Below are 25,867 nucleotides of genomic sequence, written 5' to 3'. Positions count from 1 at the left end.
ATTATCATTTTCAAAGTAAATATAATTAAATTAAACTAAACTGACTGTAACTACCTATAGAATTAACATTTTTTTCAAATCAGATCTGCAAAGTGCATGTAAATCTAAACAAATCTGTTTCATGCAGGCTGTTGCATGGACTGTGTAACTGAATTATCATGAATAAAGCACTGGAATAAATTCACTATTATTAACTGTCTATTTTCGACAAAACAAATAAAACTTTGATAGTAAAGTGAAGTCATTTAGAATAAAAACAATGGGGATCAGTGATTGGTGATTAGTCCTACATCCTTGATTTGCAGTTAGAAAACATGCTTCCAAACTCATTTATTAAGGCTATTTAGGAGATGATTGCTTTTGGTGCAGACATCTGTAATAAGAGATTTTATATTAACTGTTTTAAGCATTTTGTTTGAATGGTTGTCAATGGGAAATGAACAAAACATGATGAAAAATGATGGTCCAAAAACTGCAACACTGAAATTTGGTGAACAGCTTCCTCATATAACTGTGCCTCACCTACATAACAATGGTAGTGATAGTGCCACCATGTAGTGAGAAATGAACTAATGGTACATATCATGCTTTAAATGTTATTGTTCCATTTATTTCATTTTTTTGGTGTGAAGTCTTTATAAGCCCATTTGCTTTTTGTTTTCATCTCACCAGCATAATCCTTTAAAATCATGTTGTGTACTTTATTTTCTGTGTTTTGATAATAAACTATATAATAATAAATAAATGATAAATAAACTAAACAGTGGAGAGCTGACAGGAAATGAGGAGATGTAGAGGAGACAAAGGAAATTTAATAAAGCTCCCCAAGCTGGCCTCAGATCGGGGACATTGAGAATACATGGTTAGTGCTTTAAACTCCATTCCCACCGTACATTTACAGAGAACCAGAGGAGACAGAAAGTGTTCTCCTCCCTAACTCTGAACACACCTAAATTTGGATCGTGCCATTGGTATGTAATGGCCATTCATCTGATGGTACAGCACCTTCCCCTGGAGATAATGTTTGTGTTAATGTTTTAAATAATTAGGGCCTTGAGAAAAAAATGATCCTGGCCTATAAACCACAGGTTTTCAGCTTATAAAATCTGTTTGAACAAGTTCTAACAAGTACTTAAACATTTACATGTGAAACCATAGAGTCACAAACAGTAACTAATCTCAAACAATAGGCTAGTTTGAGGTGAGTTTACAGTTTCATTGTTGACCAATTATGTTTCAGTGCAATATTTATTAATGCTTATTAATTTAGGTGTTAATGGAATGTTCCAACAGTATAGGTGTGGTGTTCCTGAAGGGGGTGTGCTATGAACTTCAGGTCATGAAATTTCAGGTGTAACTAGTGTATTTCACCCTGTTTAAGACAATTTTTTTAATTCTGTGCATATGGTTTCCACATTGGTTGTGTGTTCAACATACACTCAGGAGAGTGAAAGTAGAGCTGCCTGTAGAGGAAATGTTATTAGAAACCTACAGAGGTCTTACGATTCCAGTATGTTTTGAATGGGGAAGGCTGGTGCTATTTTTCTGAAGAACTACAAGTTTCAAATTTAAACGTTAATGTTGGTATGTCAGCAAACTGATCTGGCGCGGGTCTCAGTTTTCTGGTTGAGGTCATAATTTCTATATTATTAGAACATTATACTGAAGTAATGAGTAGTAGATTTGGAAACAATTAAGTCTGCAGGTAAAAAAAAAAACCCACAACACTTTATTGAGATGATCAAAAGTGGAAGATCGATAATAATAATCTGCACTGGATTGGCTTTGTTTACAACCTGTCTGATGGTCTAGCCTCTTTAGCGTCATACATCCATTGTGTTCTTTCTTTTGTTCTTCGGTGTTTTTTGTTTTGTGACTTTTTTTTGTAAACTTAGAGCAGTTTACTGTTTCTGCCAGAAACAAGGTTGATGAGAACAGGATTTGTGGGTTAGAAAACAAAAACAGTGACCTAAAGGAGGCTAAAAGGCTCATACTGAGGGAAACTGTGTTCACATCAGCAGCACGTCTTCTGCATTGCTTCTACTACTAGTTCTATCTTTCTACTTTGAGTTTGCCTTGATTGAAACACACACAGAGCAAGAAAGAGAGAGAGAGAGAGAGAGAGCGCACTGGAAAATATACCTACTACCTTTTACTTGTTAAATTATTGACATAATATAGTTATAGCCCAATATACTGTGGGTTTCTGTTTTGACCTTATGGTAGCCAACATGTTGCCTCCACTGTCTCCACATTGAACTGCTAAAACGGTTAAAAAAATATACTATTTCTATTTTGTCCTGTCTGTGTCATATTCACTTTCAGCCTAGACTCTGAAACTATAATGGAAGGTGTCAGTCTTATGTAATGTTGTTGGTATGATGTCAAAATGACATCAACAGGTCTTTTCTATTTTTGCTGGGAATTAATACACCGAATCTCTAGATCATAAGGCTCGGCAGCTAGGCGCAATACGTGCGTCTCACACGCATGTCATACAGGCAGTTTATCTGTTCTGACTTGTTAAACATGGGCGCCAAAATGAAAACCATGGCGCAGCTGCCACACAGACCTCACGCAGGCGGTGTGCTCCCAGCCTATAGGGTTGTGGTTTGTTGATTATTGATAAAGTAACCACATCCCATCTTATGCTTCAAGTCAGTGTTAACTTTTTCAATACTTAACCTGGATCAGAATATTGTCACAACATTAACATTGTGCTTTTAACGTGCTTTAATCATAAAAACAATAATCGAGCTTCAGTTGCCACACGTCAGAAAAACAAATGAAATATGAACATTTGACAAATTTGCTGGTTTAACACTTCCTCTTTAGGGTAATAAAATGGCACTGAGGGACAGTGAACCAAGCTGTAAAAACACACCACTGGACATACTGTCTTATACAACTGATCTGCCAAATGTGTGTGCAAAGAAGCTTATTTACGCCCTCAGTGTTCAGTTGGAGTCATTTTTCTGTCCATCTAATGCAGGTAAGTCAAAACCATCACTATACTTTTATATCTGTTTTCGCTCCACCAACTTCTAAAACAAATGTGCCTGCTTGCTGTTTGGAAGGCTGATAAGAGCAGGGCTCACAGACAGGAAAATATGAACAATGCTTTAAAAATGTGAAATGTGAAAATTTAAATATGGTATCTTATTTCTTACTTACTTATACTGATGAAAAACTTCTGGATGCTTGCAGGGTGAAAGGTCCAACATAATCTGCAACAATGACAAACTGGGTATTGTATTTCATTTATCAGAATAATCAATATAATTTATATGCTGTGCTGATCCTACATAATATACATGTTTGTCTGTTTGTTTATTTAGATCCAAATTAGCATTGTAGCAGGTATTCTTCCTAATGGAATACCTAGTGACTAAATGATCAGCAGAGTCATCTTACACTGTGCTTATGTTCCAATTAAAAATCACTGATTGCTGTCATGCTTGTTGGTGAGTTCATTTCATGAGAAAAAGTGATTGTGAAAGTTCTTTAATCAAGAGTCTGTCCCACATGCACATAATTAGTTTACAATCTGATAAATTGTTGTTCACCAGAATGCTACCAGGAAGCCACAAACCAACAAAACATCCACCGGCTTGCCAGCCGACAAAACAACCCTGTTAAAACAAAACAAAAAACCTGTTCTGAGCCTGTACATCCACAGAACAACAAACAGCCAACCTACTCTCAAAACAACCAGTATCCTGCTAATCCAGGTAGAAACAACAAGCCTGCCAACAAATAAAAGAAGCATCTTAGAATCCCTCAAAGAAACAAGCAACCTGCTGGGCCACTTAAGAAAAAAGAAGCGTGCAAACCCAGAAACCAGCCAGGAAGCTGCCCCAACATGTAACAACCAACAGCCAAGTGAATCAGGACACAACCGGGAACTTCCCAACCCACAAAATGACCAGAGGCCCAACAACCCAGCTAACAACATGGAGCCTGTCAAAACCCCCAAATAACATGCAAACTGCCAGCCCTCAAAACAACAAACAGCCTGCCAATCCAGGTAACAACGAGGAGCCTGCCAACCCACAAAACCACACGTAGTCCGCCAACCCAAACAACAATGTGAGCCAGGATGTTATCAGCAGTCTGACAATGATGCTACTCACACTCGTAAGTAGTGTACAAGACCTTACTCAGATTTATCAAATCTTGCTAATCTTATTTTGTGGCTATATTTGTTTTATTTTACTTTGAACTGAAACATATGTCTGTTTCCTTCCTTGATGACTGGTCTACAAAGCTGGACAGAGTGGTTTGATAGAGATGACCCCTCTGGAAAAGGAGACTTTGAGGTACTTTACGCTCTGCGCAATGAATACCATTTTCTCGGAGGTTGCAAATAGATAAAAGTTATTATCCAAACAATTAAATAAATAAGTAAGTGAATAAGTGTTTTTGATCAGAGTATAATGCAGAACTTAAAAAAGAAGTAATTTGACCTTTGCCTCAACCAATGAGAGGGGAGAGGGTGAACTTAGCTTGAACCAATGAGAGAGGTTGAAATTTACCTTGATTAATAAGTGTGAAAGTCTTATTCTGAAACATCAAAATAAAAAAAAACAAAACTGACCAAGAAAGCCAGTTATCCATGGCTGGTCTGCAAACCTGTGTTGAGCTAAAATGTTACAACAAAGTGGCTAATGGGGATTTAACTAAATAATTTAAAATAAACGCTCACACTATCCAGTATTAAATTTGGTGGCTTCCAATGATCTCAGAGTAATCATTGTACAACAAACAACTGAGCAGCAATAAACAACCACACAGGCGTTCTTGGGAAGGGGCATGTGACAAAAGAAAAACAGACACAAACCACCGTACACGTGAAAGAGGAGTTTCCACCCCCACCCATTTGTAACCTGAAAAAATTGCAACCAGCAGCCTTTGTGAGATGGAAAGTGCAGCCTCGGTCAGATGGTACTACCCTTCAAGCCTTCAAGTGCCTCACCACCCAGCTGTCCCCACAGATTAGAGACCAATAAAGGGATGGGTCGCTGGGCATGAAACCGGGAGACTGGTTCACGTTTGAGGAAAGGATGGTTCTCTGTCCAGCGGATATAAATTTGCGGATTCATGTTTTTCTGTGAAACCCTGAGTGGTGCCAACATGACTGTCAGCTAACCATGGCAACCCCATGTTTAATGTGACAATGCAATGAACTATCTCTCAGGCAAAGTATGCAGAAGTCCAGACTTACGGAAAGTGTGCATAAAGGGCTGAAAATGTCTGCTAGAGAGACCTCATGCCCTTGATGGTTTTACAGTGGGACATTCCAAGCCCTCATGGACTTACCGGGAACATGCCTCAAAGTCTGTGTAAAGCTGTGAAGGTGGACATTGGGATTGGGCCAGAAAGTCCTGCATTAGACTCGCTTCACTCTTCACACTGGGAGAAAGAGCACTCTTGTGACACAGTGCTAGTGGTGCAGCTGTGCAACTGCAGCACAGTGTCACCATGATCATTCAGAAAAATGAGAAAAGTGAAGAAAAAACTTACTTTTCGCATTACAGGTGTAATTTATTGTTTGTTTTAAAGATTACTCTGAATTACTAACGTCATCAATTATTTTTTTTTAAGCTTCAGTCCAACTGAAGGTTTTGCCTGTCGCAACCGAGACCAGAAAGGAAGCAGGTGTCGAGATTACAAAGTACGCTTTGGATGCCCATACCGGTGGTAATGTTGTCATGCCACTAACTCCATGACTACATTGAGAAAGAAATGATAAATTTAGGTTGTCAGTTTTTTAGTAACTAGCTTATTTTAACACTCTTGTGTCTTTAAATCGGACCTTTGCCAAGTTCTCTCACAAGTGCACAGATTTAAAGAGATTTAAGTTTGTGGTATGTGTAATACAATTGGGGGGGTGATATTAAAATAAAAGAAATTAACATTCGGACTGAGACTGTAGAGTTCAAGATATTTCACTTCTCATCCAAGTGGTACTGAGTGGTGTGAATTCCAAAACCTTAACTCTTACCTTACTCTTAACCCTGACAGGGAAACCAAGGAAATTCCTATTCAACCCACACGGGGGAGTAGGTGCCCCTACTGCATAGCATGCCAGTCCTGTGGTATTTCTTGTGGAAGAAACAGGAACAAGTATATTAATTAACCTTAAACAGCACCTCTACAACAGCGGGGAGGGTAGACTGACCACACACTGGTTCAGCACTTTAAGATTCAGCCTGAAATGAATACATGAGATGCCTGGTGAGAGAGAAAATTCAAGTTTAATGCAATCTTAGTGTTTACTTTGTTTTACCTGAGATGTATTTTCACCTTTTCTCCCACAAAGAAAAAGCAAACAAAACAAAACAATTAAAACCTACCTGGTAATACTTCGCTGATGCTGCAGTCCAATTGGAAGAATTGAAGTCCACCATGCTCAATGTCTATTAAAGATTCCACCAAATCCTTGTGTGAAGATCTACCACTTAGGTTGTGTCTTCAGGCCCATTAGGACCCAGCTGCAGAATACAAAATACTAAAACTGTGGGAGTAAATAGCTGCAAATAAAATATCCTTGCTTTTGTTCCTGTTGTTTTCTTATGGAATACTTCATCAACATCACTTATCACATCAAGACCGAAAGCCCATTTGATCCGCCTCAGCCCTTTTCTTTATTTTATTTTCCAGTTTTGATATTTAATTCCTCCCTATGTGCATGTATATGGGAGATTGACTAATGCTTTTGAATATTTAAGTTAAACACTCAAACACTCACAGGCCGAGCACTTTTTGTATGTTTGTAGATGTTTTTGTGAATGTGTATACAGAGGATTATGTTTATATACATAACCATTTTGTGTGAATGTTTCATTCCTTTGTTCATAGGCATGCTTGTATATATATTCATTGATTACATACATATGTGCATGTAATCAATGAAATTAATTGCAAAAATGATAGTAAAAAATAACATGGGGTGTCTGTTTTTCTCTCTTGCTGCAATAATGCATGTTTTACTTTATTTTTCTGCTCTTAACTTACTTTTGACATTACCTATTTTCTACTGTCTACATAAAATAGAACCGATCCACTCTGTCTGTGTCTCACTATAAACTATAACCAGTCTACTCAGTCTGTGTCACAGAAGACCTTGTGCTTACTTGTCTAGCAGAATACTGCATCCATTGGTAAAACATATTCTCCCATTTTGACATTTTCAGTTTTACAAACATTCCAAGTAACCCTCGCCATATACTTTTATGCATTCACCGTTTCTTATGGAGTGTCACTGATTTAGTAGTTAGTGTTTTGGACTGGTGTTTTGAGCCATTGACCATTACCATCATCACCCCTTTGTTTTGTTCATCTGCAAGATTGTCTATTTTGCTGCTGTCTGGGCTTTGGGTCAGTGGCGGACCGGTTTAGTTTGTGGTTCTGTGATTCTTCCTGCTAAGACACAATTATTCAACTGTCCATGTTTTGTGGTTGGCTCTAACTTTTTATAGTTTTGTATTGAAACATCATATGCCAGCAAGATTAGAATCATAATTATGGCCCCTAATCTCCATAATCTCTGTCCTTTTGTTACTCTATCTTAATGTTCCTGATGATCCTGCTGTGTTGATTCCTGCCCTCTTTGACTTTCTGCTGGGTTTGTGAGTTCATCTTCTGTGTCTGATTCACTTCCCTGTCTTGCTGCTAATGATCCACTACTTGGTGTGCTGCCGCTAGCCCATCTGGCAGCCAGTTTCTGGGATCGCCTCTCTCCCTGCGGGCTCTGAGGCTGTCTAGCTGTTTGTATGGAGATTTCACCCTCCCCTTCCTGGGACCATCTAACTTCATGCGGGGGAGGTGTCACTGTCCCCTTCTGGTCCAGAATCTGCCCTTCTTCTGTAGGCATCAAGTATTTAGTGTGGGTCATCTGCTCTGCAGCAGTGGTTGAGGTGGAACCATACTTTCTTATCTTCAACCTTTAGAGCTGTTGGGGTTGCTAAGACGACTTTGTTGGTCCGACTTTCTTTTGAACACCTTAACGTATGCCCACTCTCCTGGGCATATTCTCTGCAATTGGTCTGGGATGGCAGCTTACCTCTCCTCTGTGGCACCTTTCACCTGTTGGAAGATCACTTTATGGATTCATTAGATGCTGTACATAACTGGTTAACTCTTTTTCCAATTGCTCAAGCGGAGGTCCCTTATACGGGCCTCTAAGATATGGCAGAGGCATTGGTCGCCCTCGTGAGGTGTTAGGTGTGTTAGTCTGTTTGTGTGTTATCTCATAGACATTAGTGCCAGTGGTAAAGGCTCCATCAAATTAAACTTACCATTGCTGTCAGACATTCTTTTACTGACTTTATGTCCTCCTTTTGCTAGTGCTGTTAGCGCTGCGATGGAGTCTTTCTTCACTCTGTTGTTTTGAGGGCCTACAAATTAACAAATCATCCACATACTGAATTACAGTACTTGGCACATCTAAGCGTTGCAGGTCTTGGGCTAGCATCCTGTTAAAAATTGATGGGCTTTCTACATCCCTGTGCTAGACTTGTATATGTGTACTGCTGTCTTTGATAAGTGAATGCGCCACTTTAATCTTACCTGCGTCAGTCTTATGTTTTAACCACACTTCCTGTAAAACCTGTTCTAGTAAAGCTTCATGTTCTGGTGTCATCACATGCTCTTAATGATATTCTGATATATTGTTTTCCTGGTGAGATGTGGATGTACTTGTTCTCTGTGGGTTTCCATTCTTGTACTTGTAATGCTGCTTTTACCATTGGAGTTGCAAACTTGGTACCAGTCTTGCAATTCAACTGGGAGTGTAACAGCCAGAGCTGCTCCTTGTGGTCCAATGTACACATCTTGGCTGCCCATATAATATGGTTTTTTATTCATCAGTTCTTCCCAGCAGTCCTCATAGTCTTTATGCTGTTTTTATTCATCATATAGAAGGGTACAATGGATGATAGTTGTGGTTTATCCACAGTTTCCACCTGAGTTCGTACCCATGGTTTCTGTGCTTCCCACTATTGGAGCAGTTGTGATTGTTGCATCAGTCTGAGCCAGTACACTGCAGGCTGGACTAGGTTGATGGCTTCCTGTTCTATTAGTAATGGCATTATTTCTGCTGGCGTTATTCCTTCCTTTGGGTCTTCAGGGAAATCTACATAGAGACCATCTTCTGTGCACATGATGTTGGCTTTGGAGGACACAAAATGTCTCTCCCTAGGAGGTTAATGGATGTAATGTCTGAATACAGCAGAGGTGCAACAAAAATGTTTCCTCCAATCAGCATTGGGACGGCTGTGTTAGTGGTATTGCTTGAATTTTCCCAGAGAAGCCTACAGTCTTGACTAATGAACTGGAGAGGGGGAGTTTTAAGCCGGTCTTTCCAATACATGAATAAGTGGCCCCTGTGTCAATCATAAAAGGACGTTCTTTATTTTGTATTTTCACAGTTATGGTGGGCTCATCCTGTGGTTGTGATGAGACAGCTGGTGACATCAGTTCCCCCTCAGGCTCCTCTGGGCCCCCCTATTGCCATTCTGCTGCCGGCCCCATCCATGGGTTTGTTGTACAGTCTCTCCGGCGATGACATGGTTGGTTACATCCCCAACATACATCATCATCATCCTGAGCTTGCTTTAGCTGTTGGTTGGACTGAGAGCGTCTGTATTGTTGTGGAGGGCGACCTCTCCTTCTGCCCTGGCAGAATGGACCACCTCTTTGTCCCCTCCATCCTCAGGGGCTATAATTAGTCCAGCTAAACAGTAAAGCATGTGACCAAATAAAGTGAATATGTCTGCAGATTTAGTTCCGAGAATGATTGAAATCAAATCCTTTAGATGAGATGAGACAGTGCAATGTGGAGCTGTGGAGAGAAATGGAGCTGGATCCAGCTGCACCAGCTGTTCATATGTTCAAACAAACACTATGTTCACATTGAGCTGGTTACATTTGTACATTTGTTTCAGCCATTCCCCAAAACAGAGCTTCTCTGGACCAGCCCCCAGAGTGTGTCAGTGTTAAAGCTCCAGTTTTGGTGTTTCAGTGTGTACGAGGAAGAGAAAACAACTTTTATTCTCCTCTAACTTCCTCTGTGCTTGTTCATTTTAAATATATCTGAATAAACATCAGAGCTGTTGTCATGACCCTGAGGTGTGTTGATTTTATCAGATGGCATCCCAACCACAAAATACTGCAGATTCCTCTGAACACTCCTCAGCAGATGAGGGAGTGGTGCAGTTTTGTTGTTGAACTGAGAAAGAAGAGATTCAACTGTTTCACTGTGGAGTTTTCTACTAAAACTATGTGGATGCAAATCATTTTCACATGAGAATAGTGTTTTAAATCATATTAAATGATCACTTCAATAATGAATGAATTTGGGTTGCACCAGCTGAAATATTTACAACCAGTAACTACAAGATGTAACATCCGTGCTGCTGATAACCAACCCAACGACGTGCCTGCTACAAAACAAAACAAAAAAACACACAACGAATGGCCTGTTCAGAGCGACTAGATGATCGGGTTGGTCCATTGCCAAAGGCTGACAGTCATCACCATGCTGAGCCTAGACTGTAATCCTTCCTCTGAAAGTTTCTTTTTTTATCTGGAGCATCAGAAACTTTTCTTGGACACTTTCTTGGTTTTTGCTTCACAGGCTCCACCATACTCCTGCTGCTGTAGCTGCTCCCTCTATCACTTTCGTCTGCATTGAATTAGAAGCTATAAACATATTCAGTGAAACAGTAACAGCTAACTATAGTTATCAGAGAGATGGTGATAAAATATAAATATAATGTTGTTTCCTGGTTGAGATTCAGATTTATGATTATAGTGATGTCTCTGCGTTGTTATCAGTTCCACACATGGTTTTATTTCAGTAAATGTTTCAGTGATCCTCTCATGGTTTGCCATAGCGGACATTTTATGTTTGAGATTATGTTTATGTGTTTTATTTTGTAGTCGGTTTCCTTGTGTCTCTTGATGTTTGTACTTCCTGTCTTTGTCCTGTTTCCCTCCTTGTTGATTGTCTGCCCCGCTTCAATGTGTTTCACCTGTGTTCAATCACCCTTGCCTCCCTTGTGTCTATTTAGTCTCTGTGCTCCTGTTTGTCTGGGTCGGTTCGTCTGCTGTTGTGATCCCCTGTGTTTCCCCGTGCTTCACCCGTGTTTTGTAAATTCTTTTGTTAATAAACAATTTTGCACTCACCCCCATGTGTTGTCTGCATTTGGGTCCAGCCTTACCCCTACTGTGACCGATCCAAGCCACACACTTCATCTCAAACAGGGTTTTTGGATGTGTGTAGAGTAGGGTGTTCCTGCGGGACCTGAGGCTGCAGTTTCACAACATCTGTAAGACTCTAGTTTTTCACCACACTGTAAGAAGATGGATGACAATCAGAGTGTGAGTATGACAGCTCTTATAAATATAATAAGAGTAGCCAACTAATTCTTTACTATTTATAGCCATCTACCATATTCTAATAAAATTATATATAATTTACATATAATATACATTCTGCAGCCTCCAGTACTGCAGCAACATAATATTGCCTGTGGTTATAATCTATTAGTGGCTGTGCTATAGGGCCTATATTTGCAATATTAAGATATTAAATTAGAGATGTGGGGAAATTCATATTGAAATAGTATCAGTGTTACTTTGGTCATTTTTATACTTTACATAACTGCATTATTTTATACTGTATGGACTGTACTGACTGAGGAAAAGGAGCTGAGGGAAACAGCCTGTCACTCATACACTGTACCTCACTTTCTTTAGTGGTGTTACCTACTTTACAATCTGGGGTTCGAGTATGAGGCTATAGCATATGATGCCATCTTTATTTTACTTGATAATTGCCTAATTATGATAATTACACAGCACACTGCCCAACATGCAACTCTTAGTATCCACAACACAAAGAGTAGTATTTGGGTGGAATAAACCTTTATGGACGTTTTGTGGTCATCCAAAGGCACTGTCGTGAAAAATCCACATAAATGCGGTTCTGTGATATGAAAACATGCTTGTTGTTACCAGAAGTCACCACAGGGTGTCAGCAAATCAAACACATTGTAAGCATGAATTCTAACTTAAAAAGGAAATACAATGTTTTCTATTTGCTATTCATGACAAGAACCTGAGGAGAAAACTGAAACTATCACCAATAATTTTGTGTTCATGTGCACTGAACCACAGTGGAGGAGCTGTTTATCAGAGAAAAAGCCACGACCACAAAGGAATCATTCTTTATTACTTTGTCTAATATTTCACTGAGTCTCTGGAGTGTTTGCTGTTTTGCTCATTTGTGTTACGGGGAGTCAAAATGTTTCCATATCCTCCTGATGTCTTACAATCATTGTTCACTGCTTCCTTCTGCCCAGACTTCTAGCTTCACCAAACAGAACATGTCTCCTCAATGTGATACAGACTCAGCTATTGAGAGTGTACATGAAGGATTAAAGGTGTAAAGACAGAAAATCTAATGCTTCTCATTCTGAGAAAGAGTTTCTACAAGCAGAGGAAAAAATGTGGGACAGAAAAAAAACTTTGAAACCCTGGTATGATTTTCAAGTGACACTGGAGGCGGAAGTAGTAACAGTACAGGTATGTTCGGTTTTATTTCACAGTATTAGTCTTGTTCAGACTCGACAAAACTCTATCAGAGAGGCTTTGTTTAGGAGGTCTGGCCTGTAGATTGTTGTGCTGTTGAATCAAATTGCATCACGGCAATGTATCACTGTGTTTCTTGTTCTAACAATAAACCTTTCTCATTTTAATGAGAAATTTAAACAAGATATTTTCATGTTATGATGACATATTTGCTGGTTATTACCAGATACCAGATTATTTCTAAGTTCCTCTCCAGACACATTTTAAATTCTGTTATGATTCTTATTTTGTTTAACATGGTTTTCACACATAAAAACTCTGAAAAGGGTCTGTAAACACATCTCCTCTTACTTCCTGATTGAGAAATCTGGATCAGGCCTTGAGCCCCGCCCACCACCTGCTTGCTCCAGGTGGACAGGTGAAAGAGCAGAGAGTATCAAGATGGTTAGAGGAGGAAACATCAGAGAGACTCAGCCACATGTTTGAGCCTCAGTCAGACCCAGACTCAGATGAGGAGTCTGTTGAGACCAGAACCAGAGACTTGTAACTGGCAGTGGCTGACACAATGTTAGTGGTTGTGCTAATGCAAACTCTCTCTCTCTGTACTGACAAGGTTTCAGGTTTATTTAGCCCCGCCCCCTGTGTGAAGCCTTCTTACAAAACGCTGGGAATGCACACTGTGTTATTCACTCTATAAGTGACAACAGAGATGTGTGATGGTGTGTGTGTTGTCTGTGCTGTCTCTGTGCTGAGAAGGAAACTTGGTAACACTGTAATGCAGCCTGTATGAATCAGGTACCAATGAAATTCTTGCTGTTATCTACTTAAACTGAAATGAAGCTGGAATTAAGAATGTCAGCTGCGAAATCATGTGTGGCCGTTCTCCCCTTTTTACTCTTTAATGACACAACAAGAAAAAGCTTGTTAAGGCTTCATTTGACTCTTTTCCTGTGCTCTATTTGAAGTGTTGATCCATAAGAAGATATATTTGTGGTTTTAAGAACCAAAAACCATCACAATGTAGTTTTACATCTCTCTCAGGCTTCTCTCTGGAGCTCTAGTATACTTAGCTTGCCCCCTCGTCCAGAATATGTACATACAGTATGCTACAGACTTTGGCTCCTCGCTAGCAGATGCCACAAACAAGCAGAAGTTGCTGTAGCATATCATTGCCATCTCCTCTGCAGCGATGGCAGTGGCTGTGGTAACTCAGTGGCAGTTAAGTTTGCCCCTGGGTGCCACAGCTAGTTGCTGCTGCCCCTGTTTGAGCAAGCCCCTGCTAATGTATTGTGCTTAAATTGTTAAGTTGCAAAAAGTGAGATCGCGCTTAAGATACTCCCAGCTCTGCTTCCTGCTCACATTTACAAGAGAGGAGGAAAAGTCTTCAGACCCACCGTGGAAGAATCCCAAAGGTCATTTATTGACACCAGACCTGTAAGTTTTGTTTTAGTTTTTCAAGTTCTGATAAGGTGGGACATTTGCTCTGCTCTATATGCTTGGTAAATATGAAAGTAATTTAGGGCCAGAATGTTAAAAATATCAAACCATGAATCATTATTTTATTTATTTTTTGCTTTCAAATATTCTTGCCATTGATAGATAAACCTCTAGTCATTAGTGAAGTTCGGGAGTCGACTACTTGATTTGGCGCTGATTGGTGACAGCCCTGCCAAATACTCTTAAACAGAGTGGGGTGTGACTGAAGTTAATGATGGCTGAATTGGTCTGGTGTTTTATGTACAATGTTCTAATTATTCAAGTGAAGTCGGTATTAATTATATAGCGCCAAATCAGAACAGAAGTTATCTTGGGACACTTTTCATATACGTTCAGTTTAGTTTGTACTCTTAATAAGATTATTTACAGAGACCCAACATTACCCAATGAGCAAGCACTTAGCAACAGTAACAAGAAAAACTTCTTTTTAACAGGAAGAAACCTGGACTGGGCTCTGGGTGGGTGACCATCTGCCTCAACTGTTTGGGAGAGGGAGAGATTGTGAATATGCAATATTTTAATGTTAACGAAAATGTCAACATTAAAGTAATAATGATATAATCAGTCCAAACTACTTCTACTACTTCAAAATAACATTTAGTTTACAAAGTCTCAGTTTGAATACAAAGTTAATTTGCTACACATATTTGCATGTTTAAACAATGTTTGCAAAAAATGTTTTTTGGTTATCCTACCTTTTTTTGTTTGCATTGTGATGCAAAATAAGCTTGATAACTTAAATGTTAATTATATTGCAATGCTAAGTGACTGATGTTTAATTGACAGGTGGGGACCAACATGGTGGAATACCTGCAGCATGCAGAAGCACATAAACCCATGCCTTTCATTTTGTGCCTTGGAGATGATTCCAAAACATGCCAGGCCTTCAAGGTCATCGCAGGAAACGCTTTGGAACGTGACCCTTTGCTGGGAGCCGTTGATGTCTGCTTCAAGGCATTCTTCCTCTTTGATATAAATTACACAAAGCAGTGTGATGGACATGAGTCATAGTCTGTAAAGTTTCTGAGAACTGTTTGCTTCCATACATAATTTGTTAAACCTTAACCCCACCGCTTGGTAAATATAGGACAGAACATGCACTGGGTTGATTTGACCCAACTGTTTTAACAACGGAAAACAACGGTTTTACCATTTAACCCATTTGTTGGGTTGTTCATTTGACCAAACCTAGAGAGTTAAATTAACTATATTGCTGGGTTAAACATCAGGAGTCAGCTGGGCCGCTGACAGGACACGAGGAGCAGGTGAGACGTCGTCCAGAACCATCAACTGGGGAACAAGGGACATGAATGTGCACCCGTCTGCAGCAGCCTGCAATACTCACAGTTACACCCACTTCATGTTCTGTCATGCTGCTGTGCCAGTGCATTGAACCCTTCTTGGGTTTGGTGTTAATTGATTTGTATGAACTACAGTACCTCGCTATAGCTTTTAGCAATTGTTTGGCAGCACATTTTATTCACAACGCTTCACTTTTTTACACATTTTATTATGTTGCAACCATATGCTATTTTTCTCCCCTCATCAAGCTGCATTCAGTACCCCACAATGACAACACAAAAACAGAATTTTTGATTTTATTGTTTTTGTATTAAAAGGAAAACTGAAATACTACTAGTATGTTAACTTCAACCAACAGCATAAATTATAGAAATGTTTATTACTTACATACCTTGTTTGCAATCAATTCATGATGTACCACGTTTTATACTGTATGACTGTACTTTTACAGTGTCATTACAGAAACAATCTGCAGTGTGACAACAAACATATCTCGGCACATAATTCACACAGTGGTAAGCTGTTTGTTCCTAGCCCCGCATTAAATATGTACGAGCTCTGTTTCCAGTGTTAATGAAGGAAGGGTGGTGGAGGAAAGGAGGAAGAGTGTCTGTGTCAGACCTGCAAACAAAGGGGGAAACAGGAATCTTCTGTTCAAATAAAAAGAGGAAAGAAAAAAGGCAACTTGCTTCTTTGGAGACTCAAAGAGTTCAACATTAAATAAATAAGTGCATGTCTGGGACTGTCATCAAACGTGAAATTTGGGGCAGATTTGACAATGTATATTTCAGTTACAACAACGTCCTCTTGTGAAATTTGCTGCCCTGCCACAGAGTCACAATCATCAAGGATAGGATAAGATTAAGTATTTTCTGACTAAGAAGTAAATCAAGTTTTAAAACATGATATTTCCTGTTGCCATAGGGTGGCGCTATGAGTATAACTGAACAGTGGCATGTAGGTGTCTTCAGGCCGGGACATTTGTCAAACATATAAAGTTTGGGGGCAGTTTGGACAACATGTGCTCAAGTTATAACAACATACTTTTTCATGGCAAAACAAATTTGCCACGGCGCCATGAACAGGCTGTTCAACGAAAACTCAAAAGATGAGTTGACTGACCAAATATGATGCTGATCTGATTAATTCTCTAATAGGAGTTTGTTAAAGTACAACACCTGTAAATGGCAAAAACTGCACCAAAATTGCAGAGTAAATTCAAAATGGCTGACTTCCTGTAGGATTCAGGTTATGGGTGTAGGCCTTGGCAAATAAAGTATCTATCTATCTATCTATCTATCTATCTATCTATTACAACTGCATACTGACTTTCCTACATGTAGGTGAAACATTGGGCAAGCAGTGCCTTGTTGAAATATTCTAGGGGTCGCTATAGAGCCTTTTTGTCACACCCATGTGCAAGACCAATAAAACATACATTTTCACCTGCTGTGACACGTGCAGCATGATCGTTAGAGAATAATAATAAGGAAGTAATACCAGTTAGTGCTTGTTAGTATGAAATCTTATTTGATTCTGTTTCACTTCCCAACACAATAGTTTTTCTCATTGTTAGCAGCTGTGACAGCGGGCTGGTATTGTTTTCAGCTTGTGAGTCTGTCCACATTCGGAGGTGGTCTGGGCCACATGTGGCCACATTCTTCATGAAACTCAAAATGAAGGCAGAGTTCGAAGATGGTTGTGATCTGACCCGCGAGTACTGAGAATAACTACTGAGCACCTGTGTCGGACCGTCAACATGTTGACAGCCATCACAGCTTGTGTGATCCCATCGCAAGACGATGTCTAGTTTCTATTAAATTTCCAAACATATAATAATCTACAACCGAGCTTGCAGCTCTGTGATGGTGCTTTTTAGCTAAATGCTAAAGTCAGCATACTGAAACTCTCACCATGACAATGCTAACATGATGTTTAGCAGGTAATATTTACCAGACTCATAAACTTATTTTAGACTGTTAGGATGATAGCATTTGCTAATTAGTGCTCGACACCAAGTACAACTGAGGCTGGTGGGAATGTCATTAGTTTTGCAGGTATTCTGCAGGCACCGTTGGACCAATTCATATTTTGACTTATGATGGTGCCAGATGGAAAGTCAATAAAATAAAACAATTGGATTCGCGTCAAGTGTGGAGCCAAGTTTTGGACCAACTGACCACTAACAGACCGACACTGCCATACCTAGGATGCTGCTGGTGTAGCCATGAGTTTATTGGATTATTTCACTATTTCATTGTTCTATTACATATTCTATCTGCATTTGCTGATAAGATTATTTATTAATTCCACCAAGGAGGTTATGTTTCACCCATGTCTATTTATTTGTCAGAAGGATTATGCAAAAAGTACTGAACTGATTTGGTGGAGGGATGGAAGAACCCATTACATTTTGGTGCAGGTCCAGTTTAAAGGCCAGATCCAGAATTTATAAATTACAAGATTTTTCAACATTTTCCATCAATTTCTCAGGAAATAATGTTTGGGTCTTGATGTAAAGTCAGACATATTTACAGTATTGAGTTCTATGTGTTTTTACAATTTGGTGCACATCGAGTTAATAATCTGCGTTACACACGGATCTAATTTTTAATCTCAACAGTGCACATGGCACCAGCAGCATTTAGGAACGCTTACATCAGTATTTCATTCATCATATAACTGATAAAATTACACAGTAACAATAGCAGTTGGGACATAGCAATGAGACAATACAGCTGTAGAGTTGTATAAATAGTATAATGCTGATGTCATCATTCACAACAGGTAATAAAACCATACAGCTGTGTATATATGATAAATAAAGCTACACCTGAGAACAGAAGATGTGTAGGTTTGTTTGGCCATTATACTTTCATTATGTATTATTATATACAATTAGGTTTGATTCAGTTTATCTCAATCTGCAAAAAGTTTCTTTAAAAAAAAAAAAAAAAAAAAAAAAAAATCACTGAAAGAATTTTGGCATCAAACGAACCTCATAACCTTTCTGTGATCCATCCGAGGTCTGACTGAAGCTTTGACTTAGTGGGTATGTCAGGCAATGACAAGCAAGCACTTCAGAATATCTATGATTTTACGAAATACTATTTGACCTAAATTTCATGTGTAAAAATAGGTTCATTCAGTAACCCAAAATACTCTTTTTATACAAGATTATAATTCGTTTTCTGAGCACCACTTTTAACAGCCTGCTATGACTGCACATTGTACTGATTATATGGATGTTTTATTATTGATCCAAACACATAAATACAGTATTTCCCTCTTGTTAAGTGCTCTCTGGTCTGTTTGTGAATGGTCCGTTTGTACAATATGAGGATAGCATGTGTGCGAAACTTTGGCAGTCGACATGAAGAAACATGAAATTACAAACACTGAAGAAAGTTGCCATATTTTCAGACAGAAATGTTCACTACAGATCAAACCTGGCATTCATGAATATAATTACCTTATGTGTGATGCAGTAATCATTCAGTAGATTTCTATATGATACAGTCCCACCCCAACACATGACGTAATCTTCCTACATGGAGGAGGGTCGTGCAGCCTAGTTGAAAACTTGACCGCCTGAAGGTCAGTTTCACATTTAAACCTTAATGGGGGAAAAGAAAAAAAATCAGGACTCCAATCAAATGATCTTTCATCAGTTTTCTAATTAAAACGTCAACCTGTGATAGCCGACGTCTTTGCACACACTCTGATGAACTAATTAAAAGCTGATTAACTCATTAAACCCCAAAAAAAACTTAATATCACAGCTTCCCTTCACTGTAATCATATTAGCATGCACAGTACATACAAAAACCTGACCTTGGCAGCTCATGATGCATTTAGGGAAGTCAGTGAAGAAAAAAAGTCAGTTAGTCCGTTTCCCTCTTTCTGTGTTATTTGTTGTACACAAGCCATTATTTTCCATATATTAATGCCACAGTGTGACAGAACTACAAGTGCAGATATACAGAAGCTGTACACAGTAACATAACCATCTGAGAACAATGATGAAACTGAGCTTCTTCAATCTAGTTGGAGTAAAAGCATGAAAGTTCCACATTGATCCAGTGAAATGTGGGTAAAGTGATGTACCTGTAGACAGTCATCATGACAAACAGGAAGAGCTGGACAGTAAGCCCCAAGTAGTGCTGTATCTGTATTTACTTTCTAAGATGAATATGACAGGAAAAAAAGCAAACTGATAGCTTTTGGCTTTTCAGAGACCACTGTTAAACCACTTCAAAAAAAAAAGCATGATACCAGAAAAAACAAAACACTTCAACTCTGTGCCTTAACACTTCCTGTATACCATCGAAAATATTCATCTGACCACAGTTTTGCAGCATAGGCTAGCTCTTTGAATATTTCCTCCTCATCTCCGATGGCCCTTCTGCTTCTTGTTCCTTGCAGGGGTCCTGATCGGCTGACTGGCAGCTCCGTTTTCCAGTGCCACGGGAACTGGAGCTGCCGGCGGAGAGGTGGGAGAGAAAGGGTCCGGCTCTCTGTCCATGCTGGATTTGAAGGGTCCGGCGGGAGAAAATTTCAGGGGACTGAAGAAAAAATGAAATTATTTATCATTTTTATGCATCTTCTTATAATGTTTTGGCTACCGGGAAAGTAAAGATGTCTCTGTTGTCCTGAGGGATGTTACAGAAACAAATAGTTATAATTAATTTAATTATTTTGTTGTGGAAAAAGAATCTGATGGGTTCAATCCCTTGAATATAAATTAATTCAGAAATACATTCATCCTCAAAAAGGGGTCTCACTCCTAACATGGTTAAGAACCAGTGGTTTATTAAGACACACTTGCTTCTAATGTATTGATTATTAATTATATGATTATTAATTATTTGTAAATGACAACAAAGTAAAAATAAAACTATGACCTTGTTTTGTTTGTAAATATGTATTTATTATCTATGTTGTTAGTCCCAGTGGTAATTGGTAAATGTCTGTTGTAATGTGGCTTAACAGATTGGACTGGATGTTTTTAGTGTTACCTGATGGGTGTTCGCGGGCTGCTGTTGTGTCGGCGCACAGGTCGTGTTCGGGGCTCGAATGAGAAGCCTTCTTTTAGACTCTCTAGGACCGATGGAGCCACGTAGGTGAAACCCTGATGCAAAATTATCACTCTTCAGTCAATCGTGGACAGAATCAGTCATTCTGGCTTCCTCACTAAAACTAAACTAATTTACCACACTGTTAACAAGGAAAGTGAAGTGAAAGAGGCACTGACTCATTATCTGAAACAAAAGTATGGTATCAATTCCAGTTGAGTGCGGTTTCTAGAGCATACATATAAACTTCAAAAAGTTGGATAAGGAAGAGTATCTCACAGCAAAGGCTAGCTCTGCACTGTGGCTGAGTGTGGTGTCATCTGGACTGTCCACTGGTGTCTGTCTGGTAAACCTGGTGTCAAACTGGCTCACATCCTCATCTGACTGCTACAGAGAGACAGACAGGGAAAGCCAAGAGTTAGACACAAAAGATGGTAATTGAAGAAAAAGATAAGACTTATTAAGGTGTGTGTAGATATGAAGGAGCAGTGAGTGGTTTGGGGGAAATAAAAGTACAGTAAGTGGTGGTCAGTCTACTAGCCCAGAATAACAAGCATAATCTGAATTTAACAGGCTACTTGATAACATAATGGACTCAAAATGACAACTGATGACTTACCAGCTGTGGCTTGTATGGTGGCTCCACTCTCTTGTTCAGAAGCTCATCCCAGTTAATGTGCCTGAAGAACGGATGTTTCTACAGAGGAGCAAAAGGAGTTTTTTTGTTGTTCTTTTTTTATATGTTTGAATATGTTTAAACACATTAATAAGGAAGTATTCTGTATGTATACTGTCGTCAGAACCGACAAACCACAGTGTGTCTGTCTGTTAAAAGACTTCCTCAAAAGGATAATTCCATGTATCCTCATTTATGGCTTCAAGATGAAGAAGTGAAATGATTCCCAGGTCAAGTGAGGACCATGGAGTGTGAAGCGATGAAAAAAAAAAAAAAACCCTGCCTCTTATTTTAAAAGCTCTGGTTTTGCTCACAATTGGGCAGCATTTCTATCTTACCCTTAAAAAGTGAACTCTTCCATTCAATTCGCACCTTTTCCTCACCTTAAAGCAGACCATACCTATCCTTGTCCTATCCTGTCCTGTCTCATGGTCTGAAGTGCATGACGCAGGTGCATTTAGGGCGTGTCCATGTCACTGTCGCTAGTTTAACGGTGGAAAAAACAGTTGCTGCACCAGACGCATCATTCAAAAGTGTTGTACTTAATCTCCTAATTAATCATGGGAGTGTTTTGGGCAGAACATCCAATAAACTAATCACAGTGCCATCTTCCATTCCCTTTAAAAGCTGTGTGCACTTGCATCTTGGCGTATTGCTATTATAACAGAGCAGTGACTCACACAGAGTTAGATTCTATTTCTGGTCAGTTGATTACATATTGTGACTGATCAATGAGTCGGGTGTCTGTGCGCATTGAGGGGCAAGGAAAGTCTGATGGAATCCAATCGCTGCTCACAGCTCTACAGTGAAGACATTGTGGTGAACAAATTTAGGTGATGAATGTGGAACACTGTTGCAGATTTACCAGGTAGTTAAGAAAGAAGCTTCTCTGCAGAGCCTCGTGCAAGACACATCCACGATGCATGACAACGTTATACAACACACATGTCACAAAGAAGCTCCGACCTCCTGAAGCTGTATTGTAATGTTCTACCTGACTTATCCCAACATAGAATTACATTGTCAGCACACTCTGCTTGTGTAACAGACACAGAGTGTATGCACTCTGTGTATATTGGCACGGTACTCTCTTGACAACGCTCCTTAAACTAACAGTTAAACACTGTGCACAGTCACTTTCCACTGTCTCAAGATGACGCCTGACCACATCTCACTTGAAGATAGGGCCCATAGTGTCTATCTCCACATCCCTTTATACTGGGACAGTGTATCTGTGACATGTGTGTTACTGCTTGGTCTGTCTGCTACCTGTTTGATTTGCTTGTCGTTGCTCCTATTGTGTCTGTGAATTTTTTACATTGCATTTCTACTTGATGATATACAGCACTCCACCTGGGGAGATTGTTTTGAATTGTCACATTTTCAGTATGTGCACAATTATAGGGAAACCATGTGAAAGCCAGGTAGAAAGTGAAGTTGGTTGTTAGTGGTCACTACAGCTGTCGGAGAATGTGAGTGAGTGAAGAAGTTACCGCAGTTACCTGGATATCTGCACAGTCTGTTTTACTGGAGCCAAGTCTTTGGGCTGGATTCTTCTTCAACAGCTGAAAATAGATAGAATGACACATGTCAGTAAAAGAATTATGATTGTCTTTTGAAATAATTATTTATTTGATTTAGAGAATTAAACCGTTTTCATGATATTGTCTCTAATTTATTTAACTGTAACTTTAAATGATTTTAATTTATATTATTTGTAAGAGCTACTATTTTCATTTTAATATGAGTAGTATTTGTTATAATATTGGAGATATACAAAACCATATAGACTAAATATAAACATACACATACAATCTGTTCTGCTGCAAAAGAACATAAAAAAAAAAACTTCACTCACACTTTGCATTATGACAAATACAACAGAAATAAATAGCAAACTTTCGAGTGACGTTTCTGATCATTGCTTTTTGTTGATTTTAAACTTTAAGTATCTTTTAATGTTAAGGCTGGTTGTTTAATGCTGTGGTCACATATGACTAAATCATAGCAAAATGAGAACAAACACACTTAAGCGCCACAAAACAGAAACTGGTGGTTATGAAGAAGAGACCAACTTGTGAAACACTGCTAGTTTGGTGTATTTGAGGGCTGAAGCCTCACAGACAGGATCAATGATAGATGAATGCAAATGCTTTTATTCACTCAAGAATGTGACCACTGTGATTCGGCTCCAATTTTAAATTCACTTTAACATTTCCTACTTTTGGATTGTTAGAAAATACACTGCTCAAAAAATTTAAGGGAACACTTAAATCACACATTGGATCTTGATGAACAAAGTTGGAAATCTCTCTGATGGACATTTGTTGAGAACAAAATGACGTAACAACGGTCAATGGAAACCAAAATCATCAACCCACTGAGGGCTGGATTCACAATCACACCCTAAATAAAAGTAAAAAATTGAGATCACAGGCCGATCCAAGTCAATTTCATCACAACAACTCATCATGTGACTCAGTAGTGTGTATGGCCCCTGCATGCCTGTATACACTCCTGACAACATCTGGACATGCTGCTGATGAGTTGGTGGATGGTGTCCTGGAGGATCTCCTCCCAGACCTGGATCAGAACTTCAGTGAGCTCCCGGACAGTCTGTGGCGGTACTTGGCGCCGTCGGATGGACGGATACATAACGTCCCATAGGTGCTCAGCTTGGCCAGTCAATGGCATCAATGCCTTCATCACCCAGGAACTGCCTACACACTCTGGCCACATGAGGCCAGGCGTTGTCCTGCAGCAGGAGGACCCCTGGGCCACTGCAAGTATGGATGTGCCATCCTGGAGGAGCTGGACTACCTGTGCAACCTGACTGGGCTGCAGGTACCGCCTCATGCTACCAGTAGTGACACGGACACTAGCAAAACACAGAACTAGAGAAGATGGAGGGAAGCATCAGGAGAGAGCCACTGTCTGTGGACACCACATGTAGAACCATTCCCTTTCTGGGGTTGTCTTGCTTTTGCCTCTCCATTGCACCTGTTGTCACTTTCACTTGCACCAAAGCAGGTGAAACTGATTCACAATCACTTGTGCTTCCTAAATGGACAGATTGATATCCCTGAAGTTTAACTGACTCTGTGTTCTACTGTGATGATTAAGTGTTCCCTTCATTTTTTTGAGCAGTGTACAGGAGTACAGTCACTAATCATCTACTCTGAATACTGCCAGTGGGTGATAACACAATGTACAGTATTTTTCTGTGTGTTACAGACCTTCTTGATGAGGTCCCTGGCATCAATGGTGAGGTATGGGGGCAGATTGAGTTTACACTTCAGGATCTTATCAATGGTCTTCTTCCGGTTTTCAGCTGTGAATGGAGGCTGGTGGAAAATCAGAGGAGGGAGTTAGCAGTTAATAAAGGAGATCAAAACTACTGGTTTCTCTATTCTGTAGATAGAAATGTAAATCCATCACAGAATGGATAAACAGTCACTAATAAGCAGTAACAAGCCTTTTGCCTGGCAAAATATACCCAAGACACATGATGTTGTTGATATCAGTTAAAATGAAGTATCACACTAGAACTAAACACTTGAATCAGGGATGAGAGCAGCTGTCCAAGTCTTCTGGATTGAATATGAAATTGGTCTGAATCAATCACTTGTGGAACTTCACTGACTTTTCAAAAAGTTATCGTTGCTTTAGTCAAAGATGTGCAGATAGTCAAACAAGCGTTTACCAGCTTTCACCTTGTGAATCTGTGTGTGTGTGTGTGCGTGTTTCTGTGTGTGCATAGATTTTGTCACTGCTATACTGACTTGTATTAGCTAAAGTTAGCAATGGCTCCAGCGGTCAAAAAGAGCATAATGTCCGTTAAAGGCTAACTTTAACCCAGACTGGTCCCATGTAAAGACACAGGGGCAGAGAGAAGCAGACTTGCATGCAGTTCTAGAGTTGCAGTTGAACTTGTGTACGCCATTGCCTAGGAATGTGGTCCTGTCAGGCTTCTGGATGTAAATAAATCAAGCGCTCCTTGCTCTCAATGGAGAAAATGGTGAGTTTATTTAGCCAATGAGACAGATTCTTTATAAGTATGGTATGTAACTTGATATTCCTCTTTAAGTGAGGTAAATTTGCCTTAAATCAGTGACCACCCCATGATCTCATGTATGTTTGTTTTCTGTTACTATATGTTTGTTCCCTGCTTATTTCATAAAATGAAAATATTCATAAATAAAAAGAAAAAAGAAAAAAAAAGAAACTGAAAACCAGTGACACTGAAAGAACAGTGACAGCGTTAAAATAACTGTCACTGAAAAAAAGACAGACATGAAAATGAAATCTGAAGACTGACATTGAAAAACACATCATCATACAGAAAATATAAAAATTCAATAAGATAAAATTGAAAGATTGTAGTTTCTTTTAATGCCAGTGTTTCATTTTTCAGTGGAAATTTATTTCAGTGCCAGTTCAACATTTTTTAAATACAAATTTTTCAGTGCCATTGTTTCCTTTTTCAGTTCAGGTTTTTGTTTTCAATGCCAAATAATGTAAGTGTCAAAATGTTACTAATGCCGGTGTGATCCCTATCCCTGTGATCTCCAGTTAGGGTTCTAACCCCGAAAGGATAGAAAGGATATTTTTGTTACAAATGAGCAAGATCAAAAAACGTGCCCGCCATCAACCAAAATATCTTCACAGAGGGCAGGGCTTAACTAATATTGGCCATAACTCATTAAACATTTCTCTGATT

At 39.3% G+C, this 25,867-nt stretch overlaps 1 protein-coding gene across 1 annotated transcript in view; it reads right to left on the bottom strand.

The window, feature by feature from the left end:
* Positions 1 to 18,344: 18,344 nt before the first annotated feature.
* The window catches only part of LOC111217916 (ribosomal protein S6 kinase beta-2-like), a 17,590-nt gene continuing 10,067 nt past the window's right edge, over positions 18,345 to 25,867 (bottom strand). Inside the window, exons 11-16 of the mRNA XM_022739947.1 lie at positions 24,384 to 24,491; positions 22,650 to 22,712; positions 21,091 to 21,168; positions 20,751 to 20,858; positions 20,415 to 20,527; positions 18,345 to 19,961 (exon numbers count right to left, since the gene is read on the bottom strand). Of these exons, the coding sequence (XP_022595668.1) occupies positions 19,784 to 19,961; positions 20,415 to 20,527; positions 20,751 to 20,858; positions 21,091 to 21,168; positions 22,650 to 22,712; positions 24,384 to 24,491 (648 nt within the window). The 3' untranslated portion in view covers positions 18,345 to 19,783. The remainder of the gene's footprint in view (positions 19,962 to 20,414; positions 20,528 to 20,750; positions 20,859 to 21,090; positions 21,169 to 22,649; positions 22,713 to 24,383; positions 24,492 to 25,867) is intronic.

Source organism: Seriola dumerili, unplaced genomic scaffold (genome assembly GCF_002260705.1).
Source record: "Seriola dumerili isolate Sdu_G_001 unplaced genomic scaffold, Sdu_1.0 BDQW01000050.1, whole genome shotgun sequence".
Lineage (NCBI taxonomy): Eukaryota > Metazoa > Chordata > Actinopteri > Carangiformes > Carangidae > Seriola > Seriola dumerili.
This window is presented reverse-complemented; position numbering and strand designations above follow the sequence as displayed.